Source organism: Engystomops pustulosus, chromosome 4, assembly GCF_040894005.1.
Source record: "Engystomops pustulosus chromosome 4, aEngPut4.maternal, whole genome shotgun sequence".
NCBI lineage: Eukaryota > Metazoa > Chordata > Amphibia > Anura > Leptodactylidae > Engystomops > Engystomops pustulosus.
In genome coordinates, this window is record NC_092414.1 from 221,047,689 (window position 1) to 221,069,735 (window position 22,047).

The 22,047-nt window shown below is 43.2% G+C and overlaps 2 protein-coding genes across 2 annotated transcripts; both read right to left on the bottom strand.

Annotated features, from left to right (window-relative positions):
* Positions 1-10,139: 10,139 nt before the first annotated feature.
* LOC140128687 (olfactory receptor-like protein DTMT) lies at positions 10,140-11,939 on the bottom strand. The gene is made up of 2 exons (XM_072150386.1): positions 11,862-11,939; positions 10,140-11,072 (listed from the first exon to the last, which is right to left on the bottom strand). Exons 1-2 carry the CDS (start codon positions 11,937-11,939, stop codon positions 10,140-10,142), a joined length of 1,011 nt encoding a protein of 336 aa, XP_072006487.1.
* A 6,986-nt stretch (positions 11,940-18,925) lies between these two features.
* Positions 18,926-20,256, bottom strand: LOC140128688 (olfactory receptor 1468-like). The gene is made up of 2 exons (XM_072150387.1): positions 20,140-20,256; positions 18,926-19,858 (listed from the first exon to the last, which is right to left on the bottom strand). Exons 1-2 carry the CDS (start codon positions 20,254-20,256, stop codon positions 18,926-18,928), a joined length of 1,050 nt encoding a protein of 349 aa, XP_072006488.1.
* Between the last annotated feature and the right edge of the window lie 1,791 nt (positions 20,257-22,047).

A 22,047-nucleotide genomic window follows, 5' to 3' on the forward strand; every position in this document is an offset into this window, starting at 1 on the left:
TGGGCACTCGGTCTCTAAAAGGTTCGCCATCACTGTTATAGGATGTGAGTGGTTCCCGCAATGTGATGTAAAGTTATGTCAAGGTTATTACCCGGGCTCAGAAGTTGAGCCAGAGTGATCAGTATGTGATGGATCAGTATGCCAGGATCCCGGAGTAACAGCCGGGATTGCAACTATGTGAAAAAGATAGAAGAAAAAGGCACGTAGGGGACGGCGCCTCGGGTGATAACAGTTCCGGATGGAATAATAGATAGGTGTTATGCTCACCTTGTTGCCACTTGGTTTTTGTGCACGTATGCCCAACCTGGGGTCCGGTACAGGTTCAGAAGATGATGCGGGCCCAAAGTTAGATGTTGGTCCAAAAATTATATGGCTATAGGACACTAGTCTCCCGGGTGTTTAGTAAGCAGCTCCCAAGGCTCAAAATAACCGGTCACCTTAGTGATGTCGGTAAAGTACAATGTGTATACAGGAAAAAAATAAGACAATCTCCTGCAGTTCAAACCGAGCATCAGTATGGGGAAGAAAGGTGATTTGAATGCCTTTGAACGTGGCATGGTTGTTGGTGCCAGAAGGGCTGGTCTGAGTATTTCAGAAACTGCTGATCTACTGGGATTTTCACGCACAACCATCTCTAGGGTTTACAGAGAATGGTCTGAAAAAGAAAAAACATCCAGTGAGCGGCAGTTCTGTGGGCGGAAATGCCTTGTTGATGCCTGAGGTCAGAGGAGAATGGGCAGACTGGTTCGAGCTGATAGAAAGGCAACAGTGACTCAAATCGCCACCCATTACAACCAAGGTAGGCAGAAGAGCATCTCTGAACGCACAGTACGTCTAACTTTGAGGCAGATGGGCTACAGCAGCAGAAGACCAAACTGGGTGCCACTCCTTTCAGCTAAGAACAGGAAACTGAGGCTACAATTTGCACAAGCTCATCGAAATTGGACAGTAGAAGATTGGAAAAACGTTGCCTGGTCTGATGAGTCTCGATTTCTGCTGCGACATTCGGATGGTAGGGTCAGAATTTGCCGTCAACAACATGAAAGCATGGATCCATCCTGCCTTGTATCAATGGTTCAGGCTGGTCGTGGTGGTGTTATGGTGTGGGGAATATTTTCTTGGCACTCTTTGGGCCCCTTGGTAACAATTGAGCATCGTTGCAACGCCACAGCCTACCTGAGTATTGTTGCTGACCATGTCCATCCCTTTAAGACCACAATGTACCCAACATCTGATGGCTACTTTCAGCAGGATAATGCCCCATGTCATAAAGCTGGAATCATCTCAGACTGGTTTCTTGAACATGACAATGAGTTCACTGTACTCAAATGGCCTCCACAGTCACCAGATCTCAATCCATTAGAACTTTGGGATGTGGTGGAACGGGAGATTCGCATCATGGATGTGCAGCCGACAAATCTGCGGCAACTGTGTGATGCCATCATGATAATATGGGCCAAAATCTCTGAGGAATGCTTCCAGCACCTTGTTGAATCTGTGCCATGAAGAATTGAGGCAGTTATGAAGGCAAAAGGGGGTCCAATCCGTTACTAGCATGGTGTACCTAATAAAGTGGCCGGTGAGTGTATATAGATATATATATATATAATGATGTTGGCTGAATACCCTGTCCCATATACATATTAACTCGTCCTTTTCACCACCGATACGAATACTGATCACCAACCAACTATTTTCATGAAATAGACCTTTAAACATGCAGACCCTTTGTTGACATCTCTAGTCTACTTACTCCCTATCTCGCGCAGCCTGCTGCGATCACCATAGCAATGGATACTCTTCTGAACATCCACTGCGCATGCGCGGTCACTCGTCATGCATCACGAGACACCACAATACTTACCCAGCTGGCGCATGCGTCGTAGGTTTGTTGTCATGCCGATGCCCGGTGCGCATGCGCACACCGGAAATACCGGCACTGACAGTCTCATCTGCGCCAATTGTCATTTCCAGTACAATCCCAGTGACCACTCCTATTACATATGGTGCTCAGGTATGTCATCCCATGAAATGTATTTAAAGCACTTTTGTTTCTACCAATTAATTCATTCTTGTCCTGATTTTGAGAAAGGGTTTTTGGAACCCGAAACGCGTTAATAGGACTTTTATCTACTACTATGTATGTATATCTATACTATTTTATTGATCTTATTTATTGATCTTATTTAATTGTATTAATAAATCGCTATTTGGACACAATCGTTTCGCCTCTTTGGGTTGTTACCATAGCGCCCCTCCGAGCTTATTTTTTCTCCTGTATACACATTGGGATTGCAACTATTGCTGTTTAACTCTATAGACGCCGCAACCATAGTGACTGCAGCGTCTATAGAGCATTAGAAAGACAATCACTGCCATTGCAGCCCTGAGTTCCGATAAAGGACCCGAGAGTCCCAGCTCGTCCTCCCCAGCCCGGGGCCAGGCTGTGGCCAACGCTGGCTCGACTGATAAGCAGCAAGGACAGGGATGCTCTTTTACAAGCTACCAGATGCAAGGGTTCCTTCCAATCTGCTGTCTCCATCTTTCCGGATTTTTCGGCGGCCCTCCAGAAGACTAGGGCGTCGTTTATGGGAATCAAGAAGCGCCTGAGGGACTTGAACATTCAGTACAGCATGAATTTCCCTGCATGCCTGCAAGTAATTCATGAGGAGCGCACCCAAATCTTCACCTCTGCTGAGGAGCCAGATGCATGGGTAAACACCTTACGTAGATCCCCAAGATGGTGTAGTACCACAGGCTGTGGGACTCTTCTCTAGGAAGCGAGAATTGACATACCTGCCCCGGAGATCAGGACTGCGGTAACCTGGTAATATTATGATTGCCTATAAGCTATTTACCCCACTTTGCCTCCTGGGTTCTTAAACGCAGTGATTCACTATCACTCCCGGGCTGCAGTTTACTTCGTTGCATTGTGTAAATGGGAAAACCCAGTATGCTGGAGCAATAGTCTGATACAGCTGCGTCTAGTACAGACTACCCCTTTTGTTTTATTGCCACGTTTGGTAGGTGCATTCAAGGAATCGAGAAATGTCAATTGAAATAATGTCGTGGAATGTGAGGGGGACGGGAGACACTAAAAGGCGCAACATGATGTTTGCATATATTAGGAGACACGCTCCCAAACTCATTGGGGGTCATTTACTAAAGACCCGATTTGCGTTTTCTCGACGTGTTACCGGAATATTTCCGATTTGCGCCGATTTCCCCTGAATTGCCCCGGGATTTTGGCACATGCAATCGGATTGTGGCGCATTGGCGCTGGCATGCACGCGACAAAAATCGGGGGGCGTGACCGAACAAATACCCGACAAATTCGGAAAAACCGCCGCATTTAAAAAAAAAAAAATGACGCAAGACTTGCACTTACCTTCACTAGGAATAGGCCGGTGAACTTGAGTGCATTTCGGGGAGCTTCAGCGCAGCAGCGCCACCTGGTGGCCGTCGGAGGAACTATCTTAGTGAATCCTGGCCGGATCCGAATCCTCCGCAGAGAACGCGCCGCTGAATCGCGAATGGACCGGGTAAGTAAATCTGCCCCATTGTCTCCAGGAGACCCACCTCACTCCCCAAACCACTCATTGGTTAAGTAAACCCTGGTTACAATGGTGTGCCCACTCAACACACATGTCACACTCCAGGGGAGTGTCAATACTGGTCTGCAGGTCAGTCCGCTGGGAATTGGGGACAATTAAGACAGACATGGAGGGCAGATACCTTTTCATTCATGCATGGATCAACTGTGTACCAGTGGTAATTATAGGTTTATATAATCCGCCTAATGCCTCTTTAGAGATTCTATATGAAGCGGGTCATTTTGCAGCATCATATCCCAATGCTACTGTCTTATGCATGGGAGATTTTAATGTCATGTTGGATCCATCCCTTGAGAAAATGTGGCTTCCGGGAACACATCCCCAATTCACAAATACAACTCCCCTGCAGCGATTTCTGTCAGAGATGGGCTGGTGGGACATATGGCGTATTCGCCATCCCCAGGTCAGAGAATACATATGTCATACTCCCGGTAGAAACTCTTTCTCCGTATAGATTATATGTGTTGAAATACCTTAGCCTATTCATGGGTGACATCTATAACGCACTTACCCCGGGGAATCTCGGATCACTCTCCGATTCTGGTTGCGCTCCAATGTTCACCTCGAAGTCCGAGGAATGGTATAAGAAAGATTCACCCCTTTTGGTTGTCCCTAATTACAGAGGGGGATCAAACCCCGGAGAGACTTGCAGTGTTCATGTACTCTAATGCGATCTCCCCTGGCCCTGCACCATATTGGGAGTCCCTTAACCCCGTACTAGTCCGGCGCGCGCCGGGTCCCGGTGCATGGAGAGGGCTCGCGGGCCGAGCCCTCTGCATAGCCGGTAAGTCTTTGCTGCATATTGCAGTAAAGGCTTACCGGTAACACCCGCGATCGGTCCTAGCGATCGGTCCTTTCACCTCGATCACCGCCGGCAATGCTGCCGGCCGCTTCAAAAAGATGCCGGCGGATGGGCACCGCGATCTTTCCGCGGATCGTCGCTCCCCGATGACGTCACGGGGAGCGGCGATTCGTCGCCATGGTAGCCTCGGTTGTTCCGAATACCCGAGGCTACTTCGTTTTAACCCATGCATTACAATGTGCTAATTGCACATTGTAATGAATGGGGAGTAAAATCCACAGTAGTATGGCAGTATATGATAGGATGAATCAGACTACCTAGGGTTAGAGTACCCTAGGGAGTCTAAAAAATAGTAAAAGTAAAAATAAAAAAAAGTTTAAAAAAAAATTATAATAAAAAAAACTAAAAATTCAAATCACCCCCTTTCTCTAGAACAGATATAAATATAAATAAAAAGTTAAAATCATAAACACATTAGGTATTGCCGCATCCAAAAATGTCCGATCTATCAAAATATAATAACGTCTTTCACTGCGTTTAACCCCGTAACGGAAAATAGCGTCCAAAGTCAAAAATGGCATTTTTTTGCCATTTTGAAAAATATAAAAAAATTTATAAAAAGTGATCAAAAGGTTGCACAGTCCCAAAATTTATAGCAATGAAAATGCCATCAAAATTCACAAAAAATGACACTACCCACAGCTCCGTACACCAAAGTATGAAAAAGTTATTGGTGCCAGAAAAAAAAAATATTTTGTACAGGAGGTTTTCATTTTTTAAAATGTATGAAAACATTATAAAACCTATACAAATTTGGTATCCATGTGATCGTACTGACCCAAAGAATAAAGTAGATATGTCATTTGGGGCGCTCAGTGAAAGCTGTAAAATCCAAGCCCACAAGAAAACGTTGCAAATGTGGTTTTTCACCATTTTCACTGCATTTGGAATTTTTTTCCTGCTTCCCAGTACACGCCATGGAATATTAAATACCGTCACTATGAAGTGCAATTTATTACGCAGAAAATAAGCCATCACACAGCTCTTTATGTGGAAAAATAAAAAAGTTATAGATTTTTGAAGTTGGTGAGTGAAAAATGGAAGTGAAAAAACTAAAAAGAACACATTGAAATAACACTATTCTTCACTTTGCAGGTGTTGGCGCGTGTCTCCCGCTAGGTTCGGAGATGTTCGGAACATCTGGAATGTGAAGAATAGTGTTCTTTCAATGTGTTCTGCACTTAAATGGTCCTGTATTCACTGTTTTTAATGTTTTAATTCTATTCTTCACTTTGCAGGTGTGCGCACGTATCTCCGAACCTAGCGGGAGACACGCGCGCACACCTGCAATGTGAAGAATAGAATTAAAACATTAAAAACAGTGAATACAGGACCATTTAAGTGCAGAACACATTGAAAGAACAATATTCTTCACATTCCAGATGTTCGTGCACATCTCCTAACTTAGCGGGAGACACACGCGAACACCTGCAAAGTGAAGAATAGTGTTATTTCAATGTGTTCTTACAAGTAAAACATCTGCAAACATCTGGAATTTTTTTTTTTTTGCACTGTTCTTTTACTGTTCAGTTTTATTAAAAAAATGCTCGGGTCTCCCATTGACTTCAATGGGGCTCGTTATTCGAGACGAGCACTCGAGCATCTGGAAAAGTTTGTCTCGAATAACGAGTACCCAAGCATTTTAGTGCTCGCTCATCTCTAGAACTGACCTTTCCCAGACTGACCCCTGAACAACAACAGACACTGGATGCGCCAATCACCTTGACAGAACTTCAGTAGGCCTTATCAGATATAGCTAGCGGGAAGGCTGCCGGCCCAGATTGCATGCCGTTGGAGGTATTGGTGCAGTACCAAGAACAGCTACTACCGGCTCTCTTAGAGGTGCTAAAACTCTCCCTAGAGAATGGCAGGCTACCCCCGTCCTTCTATGAGGCAAACATAGTCCTTATTCTGAAACCCGGTAAAGATCCACAGGAGTGTGAGTCTTACAGACCCATATCTCTCTTAAACTCGGACTATAAACTGCTCACGAGAGTGCTAGCCAGCAGAATTAACATGGTGATTACTAACCTGGTGCATCCTGACCAGGCCGGTTTCATGCCGGGGCGTAGTACGTCTAATAACCTCAGGCGGGCGCAGATTTTGACACAGATAGGAGTAGCTAGGGGAGAGGATTGGGCCTTGTCATCAATGGACGCTGCCAAGACTTTCGATTCCTTAGAATGGCCGCACTTGCTAGCTACCCTTGAAAATTTTGGTTTTGGACCAGTGTTTATTAAATGGGTGTCACTGCTATACGCGTGTCCTAGTGCATCTATAGTACTCAATGGTCAGACGTCTTCTAGATTCACATTGGGTAGGGGAACAAGCCAAGTGTGCCCCTTGTCGCTCCTACTTTTTGCTCCGGCCATCGAGCCGCTTGCCCTACGCCTCCGAATTGATACAATATACAGGGGCATGGTAGTCACAGACCGGGAAGATCGCCTGGCATTATATGCTGATGACCTTCTACTGTTCCTCTCTAACCCGGATACATCATTGCCAAGGGCTATTCAACTAATAGACACTTTTGGCTCCTTTTCGGGGCTCCTCATAAACTGGGCGAAGTCACATTTAATGTATTTGTCGCCTGATAGGGATGACGGCCCCCAATGTGTCTCGAACCTGCAAGTCTCTGTAAATTTCAAATATCTGGGCATTGTTTTGACCAAAAAGCCAGCTAGAACACTGGCTATGAATGTAGACCCTCTCATATCTCACTTTAGGAACAAATTTAAGGTATGATCGGGACTCCCTTTGTCTGTCCCGGGCAGGATCAACTTGGTAAAGATGGTGGTCCTCCCAAAGTGCCTATACGTGCTGCAACATGTCTATGTCCCTATCCAGCACTCCTTCGTTAAGTCTTTAGACTCCCTACTGAGATCATTTCTATGGGGTCACTCCAGATCCAAATCGCAGTTGGCAAAACTGCAACGTCCTAAGGTACTAGCTGGAATGGCGTTACCAAACATATATATTTTTACTACCTAGCAGGTCAACTGAAATTCTTGGGCCCTTGGTTAGGCACCCCAAACAATGACCCCTCCGAACAACATCTAGCCTCCTACTTGAATCTTCAGTCCCTATGGGAGGTGCTCGAAAGTGCCAATTCATATGAAGGGAGGCTTTTACCCGCACATCAAGTGGCACGCAGGGTGTGGCATGCAGCTAAAAAGACTTCTCCGGCCGAAGGTGCCATAGCCCAGACCCCACTGTGGGGGAATGGCACACTACCACACCTAACTGAGCTGAATGACAGCCAATTCTGGTCAGAAGTAGGGATAAAGACCCTGGGAGACAGGTATGTAGATGACGTGCTAGTTTCCTTTGACTATCTGCGAGAGAGGTATGACATCCCACACAGGCAGTTCTATAGGTATCTCCATGCCCTATCTGCACAGGCTTGCATGGCACCAAATACCCACTAATTGGAGTAATACATTCACAGGGACCCGCTGGACTCATCTCACTAATATATTCCCACCTGATTAATGCTAAAGCATCCCCCCCCCCCTGGCAGCTCTAGACAAATGGAGGTCTTTGATGCCCACCCTAGATGAAGAACAAGTGGCAGAGCTGTACCAATCACATCTTTTTGTCTCACCTGAGGTTAACAATAGGATGATACAACTTCATGTCATACATCAAAGCTATCTCACGCCCCTTAGACTCTTTAAGATGAAACGGGTCGCCACCCCCGAATGTCATAGGTGTAGGCAGTCACCGGCGGACTTCCACCACATGATATGGGACTGCTCGGTTCTGCAGGGATTCAGGCAGGAGGTCCTAAACTTGTTGACATCAATACTAGAAAAGCCCATTCCATGTACCCTAGAAATGTAAGTTTGGCATTTTTGATGAAGAGGTCTGGACGCATTATGAAAGGGTATTTCTGCGAGAGACACTGTTTTTGGTGAATACAATAATACCATACGAAAAAGTGGTATATAAACATAGGAAATGTCCCGCGAAATTCAACAAAATATGGGATATAAAATATGGGGTGTAACTCATCGTCCACATCCCCTGGGCCTGGTGACATTGCAGCAGCCATGGGTAATCGGGCCTAATTATGGTGTAACACATAAGTCAGATTACAAACGGCTGATATAATCAGCATAGTTTACCCATATGGTAACCGCGCTTTACATTAAAGCAAGTGACCAGAACCTATTAGTCAGTTGACCTCCGATCCCGATACGGTATGAACATAATAAAATACAAAGCAGCAAGTTTGTTATGATGTTTTTTTCTTTTTAATGTACTGTTAATCTTGTAAAGGTGTGGAACTCGATTACTTGTACAATCACCTGGAATCGCACGTTATGATGCAAGCATTTCTGTATACAATTAATCTATGTAACAAATGTACAGCACTTTTCTTGTAAATGATATTTGCAAACTTTAATAAAACCGAGTTTAAAAAAAAAAAAAGTATAAATGTCCCCTAAAGTCCCATCCCATATAAAAATCAAATACAACATAAAAAGCCAAAATAACCAAAAAACACAACATATTAGGGCACATTTACTTACCCGGCTGACGGAGTTCCCACAATACGGAATGTCCAACGACAATGCACTCTGCTGCGATTCACTAAGATCGTGCACCCGATTTCCTGCTCAGGTCCGACAGAGTTCACCTTTTTCTTCCTGGTGCATGCAAGTGCTTGGGCTTGCGACAAAATTTTAAAGTTAAATCCTGCGCTCATTCTGTCAGGACAAGGAGTCTGTGGACCCTCTGAGCTCGCCGCAAAGCGGGATGGACTTGCTGCGGCGGGATACCACCAGGTCGTTCCACAGGTGCGACTAGCCCACGGTGGCTGCCAAGGTAGTAATACAGGAGACACCAGGACTCACATCAGGAAGCGCAGGAGCTGGCACACAGGAACGCAGGACCACAGGGACGGACTGGCACACAGGAACGCAGGACCACAGGAACGGACTGGCACGCAGGAAGGCAGGACCACAGGAACGGACTGGCACACAGGAATCACAGGGACGCAGGAATAACAGGAATGCAGGAATAACAGGAACCCAGGAATAACAGGAGAGCTTTCTCTTCATGGGAAAGACTTGAAGATCTGGCAAGGGTCACAGGAAGAGGCAGAAACTTATAACAGGCCAGCGCCCTTTAAATCCGAGCGAGCTGGCGCGCGCGCGCTCTAGGAGATGGGGACGAGCCGAGCTGCGGGAGCAGGAGAGGACATCGTTGGAGCCAGGGGAAGTGAGCAGATCGGAGATCCGGAGGGACGCTGAGGGGCACGGGTGTGCCCGCAATCGGAGACAAAGATCGCGGGAGCACCAGTGACACATTCCAAATCCGTTGGATCGTCCGACGGCCCGTCTCCCGATATCTGTCGCATAAAAGCCAACGCAGCTGCGCAAAAATCACGTGACACCATATCTTTCTTTCCCATAATTAAAGTAGTAAAAATTAAATGCCCAATAGATAATAATTGTAGATATCTACATTACACGTGTATAAAAATAAATCTTGTACTGAATTCAAGGTGTTTTTTGTTGCAGTAAGAAAACCCCTAATTATCAACAAAAAAAAATGGACTTATACTTGATGCATATATATATATATTTCATAATCATTCCAAAGTTAAAATTAGTCGTAAAACTTAAGATACATCATTTGGTAAGACCTTCTTATCATTAATTAACCAAATCGAGTTTATGAATTGTCTCCTGTACGGCTTTCTTGATGTCCTTATTCCTCAGACTGTATATAATGGGGTTCATCAGAGGCGTGAACACAGTATAGAGCAGGGAGAGGATCTTACTGATGGTTGATGATTGTCCTTTTGTTGGGACGATATAAACACTGAACATAGACCAGTAGAATATGGAGACCACAATGAGGTGGGAGCTACAGGTGGAGAAGGCTTTCTGTCTCCCGGTAGTGGTTGGGATCCTTAGTACTGCCAATACAATATTAGTATAAGATGAGACAATTATTGTGGTTGGAATTATTACTACTGGAATTCCAATAACATAAATCTCCAAGTGGATGACAAATGTGTCAGAGCAGGCAAGTTCCAGTAAGGGGACAATGTCACAGAATAAGTGGTCAATGATATTGGCGCCACAAAATATAACATTTGCAGTTTTTATAATGTAAATCAAAATGATAGAAAATGCAAGAAGCCAACAAAGAATGGACAATATCATACAATGTCTACTGGTCATGATGGTAGAGTAATGGAGGGGGTTACAGATGGCCACGTATCTGTCATAGGACATCACTGCGAGGAGGAAACATTCAAAACCTTCAGATGCACAAAAGAAATACAACTGAGATATACAAGCTATAGAAATAACGACCCCTCCATTATTCAGTAGGATGTGGAGGAGGTTGGGGACAACATCTGTGACCACTAAAAGGTCACTGACGGACAGTTGTGAGATGAAGAAGTACATGGGAGTGTGGAGGTTCCTGCTGGTGGACACCAGGACGATGATCAGGAGGTTCCCACATATTGTCCCACAATAAACCACCAGGAGAAGACAGAACAAGAAGATTCTTAAAGTTTTGTGGATTTGAAATCCTTTAAGGAAAAACTCTGTGACTACAGTCAGATTATTCTCCTGTAATGAGGACAAATATAATATTAATACACAGAAGGAACAACATTTAGTGACAAAAATTAGAATAAAATAATTACAAAATAAAACAATCACCTCCTTAAAGACTTAGAGTTTCCAAAATTACAAAATATTATTTAACTCATTTTACAGACATTGGATAAATGATAAAGCATCTATGAACCTAATTCAATAACATGAGTTGAATTTTTTATGAGAACAATCCATTTTTAAATATTTTCAGGCTTGTAAAGGTTAATCGTAAGTAGAGCAGAAAATTTCCTACCGACACTCACATTAGATGTTTTTTGGCTCTGAAAATTCATGTTGTGTGGTGGTCAGCCACAGGAACATGAACCAGAATGGGATGAGGAGAAGATATTTATACACTTCATATAAGGCAATGTGCCAGGTGTAACAAGTCCGGGGAGATTTTCTGTCAGTGTCTCATGAGTCTTTGTAGAATAAGGATAACATAATATTTACCAATCCATTTCTTATTTTTTAATTTTTTTTTCATTTTATTGAGTCAAGAAAAGTAAAGTACATACAATAAACACATTCCACAGATCAAGTTTAACTGTGTAGCCTGTTAGCATTTAAATATTGCAAACAAGAATGGGAGTGTGGTTATGAGCTGGTGGAGCTTGAAGGACACACTGTACCACATACACTAACTGGCCAATAAGCCACTAAAACTGCCTTACAGAACTTCCAGAGTCACCTCTTCTTTATGAAGACCCCGATCTGCATTTTTTGGCACTTACCGGGCTCCAGCCTTCTGCGACCTACCACATGAGGAAACCAGGACCTCAAGTAGTACACTCCCCACTGCAGATGCCTCATTTCTGGGTCGGACGCCAGAACCATATTAGATGGAAGAAGGTTCCTGAGGTCTCAGAGCATTTAGGGCAGAGGTCCAGAAACCCAAGGCGGAATGTACTCACTCTACTAGTCGTTAGGTATGCTTGAGGGAGTATATATACCTGGAACATTCTGTCTCTCAGGTTGGGGGAGGCGAAGAGAGGGTAAAATCCCTCTAGTCGTCCATCTATGGACCAAGGTCCCTCTCCCACCGTACCCTTGCCAGTGGATATGAGTGGATAGTAATGCTCTGTACAGCCGGGTTATGAGGGCACTTCTCAGGGCCTGGTTGGAGTATAAGGGGAACAGGAAAGAAGTTCTCTACAAACTGGTCACCTGGAAACTGTGTTTATAGCATGGCAGAGTTGAAGATATAGCAGGTGGAAGAAATTTGGCAAGTCATAGGAATATTTTAACTGCTGGAATGAGTGGAGGACTTCATCTGAACAGATATACACATATAGAACACCCCCCTAGCCCTCCATCTATCCCCATTAAGCAGAAGGGAAAGTTCGGAAAGAGCTGGGTAATTCCACAGGGGAGTGTACTTGTTAAACCCAGTGGCGTAGGGTTTTGTCTCGCCCACAAAAAAGATGTGGTACATCATGGGGGATGCCCCTCTGGTACTTCTCTCCCCCTCAAATAGGAGATGCTCAGGTGAAGTATGAAGACTAGAATAGGGGTCTTCAAGAAGAAGTGCCATGGTGCATGGTTTTTCAAGGTGAAACCTCCAAGGGAAGTGGGACAACTGGGCCGCCCAATAATATAGCTTGAAATTGAGAAGATCCACCCCCTCCCCACCTCTGAGGAGTGAAACAGCAAGCTGGTGGGTATTTGCAACCACCCCCATCCTCCCCAAACAAACAGGGCTATGCAACTATGAAGCTTCTAAAAGAACTGGCATAGTATATATACAGGGAACTGAAGCAGGACATGCAGGATTTAAGTTAGGAGAACCATTTCAACTAAGTTAACACTGGCAAGAAGATAAAGTGGGGACAGGAGACAAGAAAAAGGGCGCTGGATGTGTAGGTTAACTCAGGATAGCTGGATATCAATAATTTGTATAGGCGTACACTCACCTTGTTGAGTTGCACAAAATGGCACAACACATATAGCAGGTATTGGTAAAATTGGAGCAGTCTGCAGCCTCTTGGGGTTCCGGTGGGTTTACCCATCCGGTGTGGGAACAGTGAGTTTCACACGGGGTCCATGCACAATTGAATTACTTCACTGTAGGAATGTACATTGCATAGCAGGTAGCATTATCCAGGTATTTTATGAATTGTAAACATCCTATACCAGAAATATATTCTGTGCCAGAAATGTATAGTCTGCTATGCACTCGCACTCTACCTCGATTTAAACAACACAACGGATAATGGAGAATAAGAATATCATTGGATCAACATTGTGATAGGTCCAAAAATGTTTGGCTAATTGTTTATCCTCATTTTGCCTGATATTACCCACATGATCAAGTACCCGTGTGCGGAATTCTCTTAAGGTCTTACCTACATAGTTTTTAGGGCAGAGACAGGTAGCCAGATACACTACCCCTGCAGTGCAACAGTTAATGAATTTCCTGTTCGTGTATATCCTTGTATATCCTTGTTATGCATCTTGGTTTATGTTTGTATTTTGCAAGCCATACAAGTGCCACAGTTATGTGTGCCGGTGAGTCCAATCATGAAGTTCTCATAAATGTAGCCATGTTGTCCCTTAGAAACGAGATAGCTTCCTTGGATGCGACCACGTCACACTCTGGCAGTGGTGGCCAGACATGTGCTTTTGATTCCTGCCCGACCTCCTGGATCCAGCGATCATTACCACAGGACGGCTGTGGAACCTGCAGTAACTCCTGGACATTTCATATACAAAAACCTTTTGTTTCTTTGTGCAATCCCTCCAGCAGAGGTGGTTGTATCCAAGGACACAGTCTTGTTTCTAAGGGCCCATATGACTATATTTATGAGAAATCTTCACACAGGTATTTTTTTTTTAATAACATCTAGTTGAAGATGTTTTATTGTTTATATACGGCAGGTTAATGAAACAGAATGTGCATCCCCAGACGAGAATTTCCCTTTAAGCCATGTTGACGATGGATTGAACTGTACAGGGCCTCAACATCGAGGCTGACCAGAAGTGTGACAGGTGTCATGGTGAGATCTTTCAACCAGTGGAGCACATTCATTGTGTTCTGAACAAAGGGTCTCAGAATATTGTATAGCCTGTATGTAACTTGGGTAGGCTATAGAAAGCAGCTATTTATGGGCAAGATGGTTTGAGGTATTTTAATTGCTCCTCTCCCAATAAGTTTTTCTCCCAAGCTGCCTGTAGGATCTTCACTAATTCATTACTGAAAAGACCCGTTGGGTCAATATCCATTATCCGTTAGCTCTCCCTATTGCTCAGGATATACCGGAGGTCACCAGAAATGACTGCCAACACACCTTGAGCTTGCACTTTGGCATATCATTTAGTTTGACAATTTAGGAGATATTTTGGGTAAAAATTGGCTAGTGTATTAGGGGACTCCCTTTGTGTAGGTATAGTGACCATCGTAGCCTGAAGCCCTGGGAATGGGAAGTGAATGGGAAGCACATTGAGCAAAAAATGCAGCGAATGATGTTCCTGGGAGCCAGGTATAATTTAATTTAAATTCGTAATAAAAGGAACAATATTCCAGATAATGTAATTATATTTTTAACACGGATACGGATTGGATACTGCGCTATTGGATGGGAGAAGTAAAGAAATTTGAAAGTTTTTCAGGACTGGAGATTAATTGGATGAAATCTATTCAGCTTCCTCTGGTTCTGAATATACCGATATGAAACAATATAGAGGAAAGTTAAAATATTTACAGATGTTATATCAGATAGAGTAAGAAAATATAAAGTATTAAATATTATTCCTGCATTGGAGAAGATGGAAAGTTAAGTTGTAGTTTGTAACTAAATGATGCCCGAGAGAGAGAGGAGAATCTGTGTTAAAGATTGGGATTCTAGCACAACTATTACAAGTCATCACCAGTAGCTCAATTTGGATAGGATATATGTATAACACTCTATACACTATTAAAGACTAGAATGCCTGTCCTCAGCAGTATACAGAAGGTCCCACCTTCTTCCTGAGATCAGATTGTTTGGTCAGTCATTGATTGGTCACAGACAGCAGCCATCTACCTTGCAGCCTACACCAAAACTTGTGCAGGTACTACATTTTGTGCTCTGTACTGATCCAATAAGTCTGCACAGACCAGACTGTCATACCCGCCATCATGCCACCTCCATTATTGCTGACAAGGGAGGGGTGGTGCTTTAATTGCAGCAAGTGTGAAAGGGTGAGGGCCAGGACCCCCCCATCCACCCCCGGACCACGAGGGAAGATGGTCTGCTGCACAAAAGCCATCTCCTCAGTACACTACCAGCATCAGGCTCTGCACTGATAAGACATGCCAGAATGATCAGAGAGGGGGCATTATGCTATTTCCTAAATGGGGCACCTGTGGATCCGTGGTTTATAGTACAGCACTGATTCCTATCCCCTTTTCTCTTTCTATATGGCCATAATGGCCGAAAGCAGCTGAGTTGCTACAATTGGACGGTCTGAATTTCCTGGCCCAATTGCAGCGATCATGGACACAGAGGGGGCGGAGTAACCCCCTACCTTGGTCCACAAGTGGAGATGGCCTGCTGTCAGCTTCTGATCACCATGCCTGTAAACTCTGTGATCGGTACATGCAGGACGTAATAGTACTACACGATGTGGGAAGTCACTTCCCATTGTGCATCGCTATTGCGGCCTCCGTCAGGAAGGGTTTAAAAGCCAATAGAAGGCAAATAGCCAATTATTCTGCCAAATTTCTTCTTTGTGTCAAAGAGGTCTCCATCACCATCATCAAAGAAACCATTCTTCTGGTGCCAGCCAACAGACTTGGGCATATAATTTGGTGTCACAGTTTAGGAGATTTACTGTGCAAAAATTGGCTGCTGGTTTAGGAAACTTCCTGGATTTAGGTACAGTGACCATCATAGCCCGAAGTATCTCATTCGGAAGGGAGCTAGCTACTTTCTTAAAGAGATAGATATGGCATTAGAGTATCCCCAAGGCCTGGGAAGCACTCGTTGACAAGGCCCTCCAGGGGCCTTTCGTCTCTTTGCTGAATTGATTTTAACAACTTCCTCATATGCAAAGGGAGAGTTAAAGGGGTTTTCCACTTTCAGCAAATAATTGATATTGTTTGTGTAAGGAAAAGTTATACGATTTTCTAATATACTTTCTGTATCAATTTCTAAAGGTTTTTTAGATCTCTTCTTTATGTCAGTCTATGGGAAGCTTCACAATTTTCTTCCAAAGGACAGGAATCTGTACACGGTCATGTGATCTGACACAGGTGCACAGATCATTAGTATCACAGAGAGTAATCAGAGCCATGTGATGCTAACGAGCCGTGCACCCGTGTCACATGACTATGGACAGATTCCTGTCCTGGGGAGGAAAATTGCCATAGACTGACAGTAAGTGGAGATCTAAAAAACCTTAAGAAATTAATAGAGAAAGTATATTGGAAAATTGTATAACTTTTCCTTACACAAACCGAATCAATTTTTTTCTGAAGGTGGACAAGCCCTTTTTCTGGTTTTCTGCAGAAAGATGTCTATTAACTCTTGAGAGGGGTAAGAGATAGCTCTGTTATCCTGTAAATTATAAAGTTTAGAATAAAAAGAACCAAAGCCAGACGCTATATCTTTGGGGTGGGTTATATACGTTTTTGGGTCCCCAGGATCAGAGATGTAGGGCATTTGAGATTTGCACTCCTGAAACACGTAAGTCAGTCTGTTTACTGAATTTTGGCCTATGTTTTTAATGAAGGTTGTCAAATAAAACTGAAAACCTTTTAACCCTGCAATTGGTGTAGAAAACACATTTTTTCATCTGCTTCCCTAGGATTGTTGCAACTTGTGAGGTCCTCGAGGAGCGATGATCCTAAAGCAAATAGTGTTTCCTGCATTCCACCTGCCAGCAACATTTAAAGGGTCAACAACCGCAATCGGTGCCAACATTATTCGTGGCACTATTTACTATACTTAGTGTAGTACACTTAATGTAGAGGTTTCGGATATGTTGTTCACTTTCAAACACTTTTCATTAAGTGCCCACTCGACTCTTATTTGAAACTGTCTAACAGTTTGAGAAGTGTTACATTTCTTTACCCTATACCCTGTTAATGCAGCCAATCGCCGATTAGCATGGCTGTGATTGGCTGTGCTGGACATGTAACTCTGCAGATAAGAGCAGAGTCACATGTCCAGATGCTATTAAGCAACGCACATAGAGCTTGAGAGAGTTTGAGCTCATCATTGGGGCAGGCAGATCAGCAGGGTCTAGTGAGAAAAACATAGGTATAGGTATATAAAGGAAAATGTTGTTGTTAGGGAAAGGTGGAAATCTGAAATGATTGCCCTTTTTAGGGTACTCTGAATATCTGCATTATACTACTCATTGAATGCTATAGTGCATGGATTTTCTTACTGATTTTAGAGAATTATACAGCAATACTTGCAAAGATCAGACAGGAATATTAGCATTTACTGGAACATTCAGAAAGGTCTTGAAGGTTCTGTATCTGTATAGTTCTCAGCTCCAGAAAAATTATAAATCACCATCAATCATATCTTGATTGTAAAGTCACTCCTTTTATTGAAAATTGTCCAGTAATACCTCTATTGTAAAGGTGCTGTTGTACGTGAATAGCATACACTGGTACATAGATTATAAATGTGCTGTTGTCAGTCTAATAATACCTCGAATACAAAGGTGTTGTCACTGTATAGTTTGGCAATGAGGTGTGCTACTATGCCCAGAATCTTGTAGTAGTTTGGGGGCAAACCAAGTTGATACATGTTTCATGTTTTGTGCATGTGCTCGACTTAGTGGTTCAATGAATCAGAGCTGCTATTTACAGTGTTTGCCCTGTGTTCACATTTTTGGCATTCACAACCTGATGCTGCTTGCCTATCTGCACTGCAGAAGAATTTTGGTCTTCCTAACCACCGCCTCATATGTGGAATTCCACTTTACATGTACTGGGAGGGGTGTGCCGGCAACAGAAGACAATTGTGGAAATCTAGCTTCAGAATGACCTGGTGAATTGCACTAGTGACCAGCAGCACTTTACCACCAATGACTGGGCCTTCATGAGGGAAATTTTTTCAGTGCTGCACTGCTTCCAACATGTCACAAGTATGGTCAGCACTGATGATGCCATCATCAGCTCTAACAACCCAGTCTTTTTCTGCTTGTAAAAGCTCTTCAGGCCAAGATGCAGGGTGTAATGGTGGAAGACAAGGAAGAAGAGAAACAACAGGTGCCATGAAAGTCCACTCTAGGTTTGCAGGGTGGGTTTCCAGACTTCGATATGCTACTTCACTGTCCAGCCAGGGAACAGTTTAACAGCAGGAGGAGGATGAGTAAATGGAGTTGGGTGGCACTCAGAGGAGCTCACAGGCATCACTAGAGCTTGGCTTGGGAGATTCAGAGAACGTAGAGGACACACTTCCCACTGAGGGCAGCTTGTCCTTTCCTCTGGGAAGCCTGGCCTTCATGAGCCATTATATGCTCCAGTGTCTGCACACTGACACCTGGCAGCCAATTGTCAGGATACATAACAGAACCGAATACTGGTTGGCCACCCTGCTGGATCCATGCTACACAAGAATAATAGAGGATGCTACACTATCTGAGAATAAAATAGTCAAAAGAAATGCCCAATAGATAATAATTGTAGGTGTCTACAATTTACATGTATAATGAAAGTGAATCCAGGACTGATTTCAAGGTGTTTTTTTAAGTGCAGTTTAAAAAAAACTCTAATTATCAGGTAAGCATGAGCTTTTGGTTAATAGTTATATACATTTCATAGACATTCCAAAGCTAAAATTAGTTTAACTAAAGATTTATTATTTGTGTAGACCTTCTTATCATTAATAAATCAAATCAAGTTTACAAAGTGTCTCCTGTAGGGCTTTCTTGATGTCCTTATTCCTCAGACTGTATATAATGGGATTGATCAAAGGTGTAAACACAGTATAGAGCAAGGAGAGGATCTTACTGATGGTTGATGATTGGCCTTTTGTTGGGACAATATAAACACTGAATATGGTCCAGTAGAAGATGGAGACCACAATGAGGTGGGAGCTACAGGTGGAGAAGGCTTTCTGTCTCCCGGTACTGGTTGGGATCCTTAGTACTGCCAATACAATATTAGTATAAGATGTGACAATTATTGTGGTTGGAATTATTACTAATGGTATTCCCATGAAATAAATCCCCAAGTGGATGACAAATGTGTCAGAGCAGGCAAGTTCCAGTAAGGGGACAATGTCACAGAATAAGTGGTCAATGATATTGGGTCCACAGAATATAACATTTGCCATCATTACAATAAAAATAAAGATGATAGAAAAACCAAGCAGCCAACAAAGAATGGACAATATCACACAATGTCTACTGGTCATGATAGTGAAGTAATGGAGGGGGTTACAGATGGCCACATATCTGTCATAGGACATCACCGTGAGGAGGAAACACTCAAAAGCTTCAGAGGCGCCAAAGAAATACAACTGAGATATACATGCTATAGAAATAACGACCCCTCCATTATTCAGTAGGATGTGGAGGAGGTTGGGGACAACATCTGTGATCACTAATATGTCACTGACGGACAGTTGTGAGATGAAGAAGTACATGGGAGTGTGGAGGTTCTTGCTGGTGGACACCAGGATGATGATCAGGACGTTCCCACATATTGTCCCACAGTAAACCACCAGGAGAAGACAGAACAAGAAAATTCTTAAAGTTTTGCAGATTTGAAATCCTTTAAGAAAAAACTTTGTGACTACAGTCAGATTATTCTCCTGTAATTAGAAAAAATACATAATATAGTACACAGAAGAAACAACATTTAGTGAGGACTTTACAATTATATAATAGTGTCAACAGAGAAGAAAAATCAAAGCGATGATTCGTTTAAAGCAATTTCATGATTTAACTCATTTTTAAAGACAATCGTTTAAAAGATAATTTTAAATCAAAATTTGAACTTTTTTTATTAGAAGGGTCACATTTTTGTTTTATAATGTTTATATAATTTTAAGGGAATCTTAAGCAGAGCAGAACATTTCCTAGTAACACTTACATTGGTTATTTGGTTCTGTAAATTCATTTTTAAGTTGCCAACTTCTTTGAGAAGAAATGTGTCGGGACAGTGATCGTCCTCACAGTCATGTCGTGTGGTGGTCAGCAACAGGAACATGAACCGGAATGGGATGAGGATGCAGATATTTATACACTTCATATAAGGCAATGTGCCAGGTATAACAAGTCTGGGGAGAATTTCTACCAGTATCTCATGAGTTTTCGGAGAATAAGGATAAAATTCTAATTACCAAACTATTTCATTTTTTCTTTCTTTAAACTTTTATTAAGTCAAAAAGTTAAGAACAGACCATAATCATATTTTAGAGGCTCAGTTTCACTATGTAGCCTGTTAGCATCAAAATATTGCAAAAAATATATGTAAAAGCAAGACTGGATACAAAACCCTTCAGGTACAGTGTATTGTAATATAGGATATTCTATTAGAGTATCCCTAAAGGCCTGGACATGTGGGCCAAGGACCTTTTGTCGCTTTTCTTAATGGAGAATGTTAGCAATTTCTTCATGTGTGAAGGCAGAGTGAAGGTATTGGAGCTGATCACTGGATAAGGCAGGGAGGCTTACCGTATATACTCGAGTATAAGCCGACCCAAGTATAAGCCGAGCCCCCTAATTTTACCACAAAATACTGGGAAAACCTATTGACTTGAGTATAAGCCGAGGGTGGGAAATGCATTGGTCACAGCCTCCCCAGTATATAGCCAGCCAGCCCCTGCCCCAGTGTATATAGCCTGCCAGACCCTGCCCCAGTGTATATAGCCTGCCAGACCCTGCCCCAGTGTATATAGCCTACCAGACCCTGCCCCAGTGTATATAGCCTGCCAGACCCTGCTCCAGTGTGTATAGCCTGCCAGACCCTGCCCCAGTGTATATAGCCTGCCAGCCCCTTCCCCAGTGTATATAGCCTGCCAGCCCCTGCCCCAGTGTATATAGCCTGCCAGACCCTGCCCCAGTGTATATAGCCTGCCAGACCCTGCCCCAGTGTATATAGCCTGCCAGACCCTGCCCAAGTGTATATAGCCTGCCGCCGCTGCCGGACAGATCGCACAGAAGATATACAGGAGTCGCCGGAAAGGTGAGTTTAGATATATTTATTTTTTTGACTCGAGTATAAGCCGAGTTTGGGTTTTTCAGCACATTTTTTGTGCTGAAAAACTAGGCTTATACTCGAGTATATAAGGTAGTTTCTCCAGAAAGTTGTTTATTAACTTCAGGGTTACATGAAAGATCTCTCTGCTTTCTTACAAATTATAAAGTTTAGAGTAAAAAGAACATAAAGCAGATGCTATATCTTTGGGATGGCTACAACAAGTGTGTTGCTCTCTAATATAGAGATACATAATCTTGACATCTGCCTATGCTTGTTATGGTATAAGTAGTAAGAAACCTAAGAGACACATGTGTTTTTGTTCTTTGGCGAATGAAGAATAGATCGTTATGGGTGGTAGAGGTGATTTCGATTTGTGATTTGGGGAATTTAGCTTGATCATGACCTCTTGTATCACTGCCAGGGGCGTAACTACAGCGGTAGTAGCCATAGCTGCTGCTATGGGGCCCACAGTGTCAGGGGGCCCCGGGATCTGGGATACTAGGTGTAAATATGCTATATGTTTGCATATGTGATCTGTAGATGTTCTAAAGGTGTGTGCATATGTGATGTGTATATGCTGTATGTCTGTGTATACGATGCATGGGTGTATATGGTACTGTATGACTGTTTGGTGTGTATATGCTGTATGCAAATAGTAAGTGGGGCCCTATTCAAAAGTCTGCTATGGGGCCCTGTTTCTCCTAGTTACGCCCCTGATCACTGCCCTATGAACTGTCAACAACGTGAAAGGGTTAATGCCTGATGCAGATTCCTTCAAAGTTTTGGTGATTATATTTT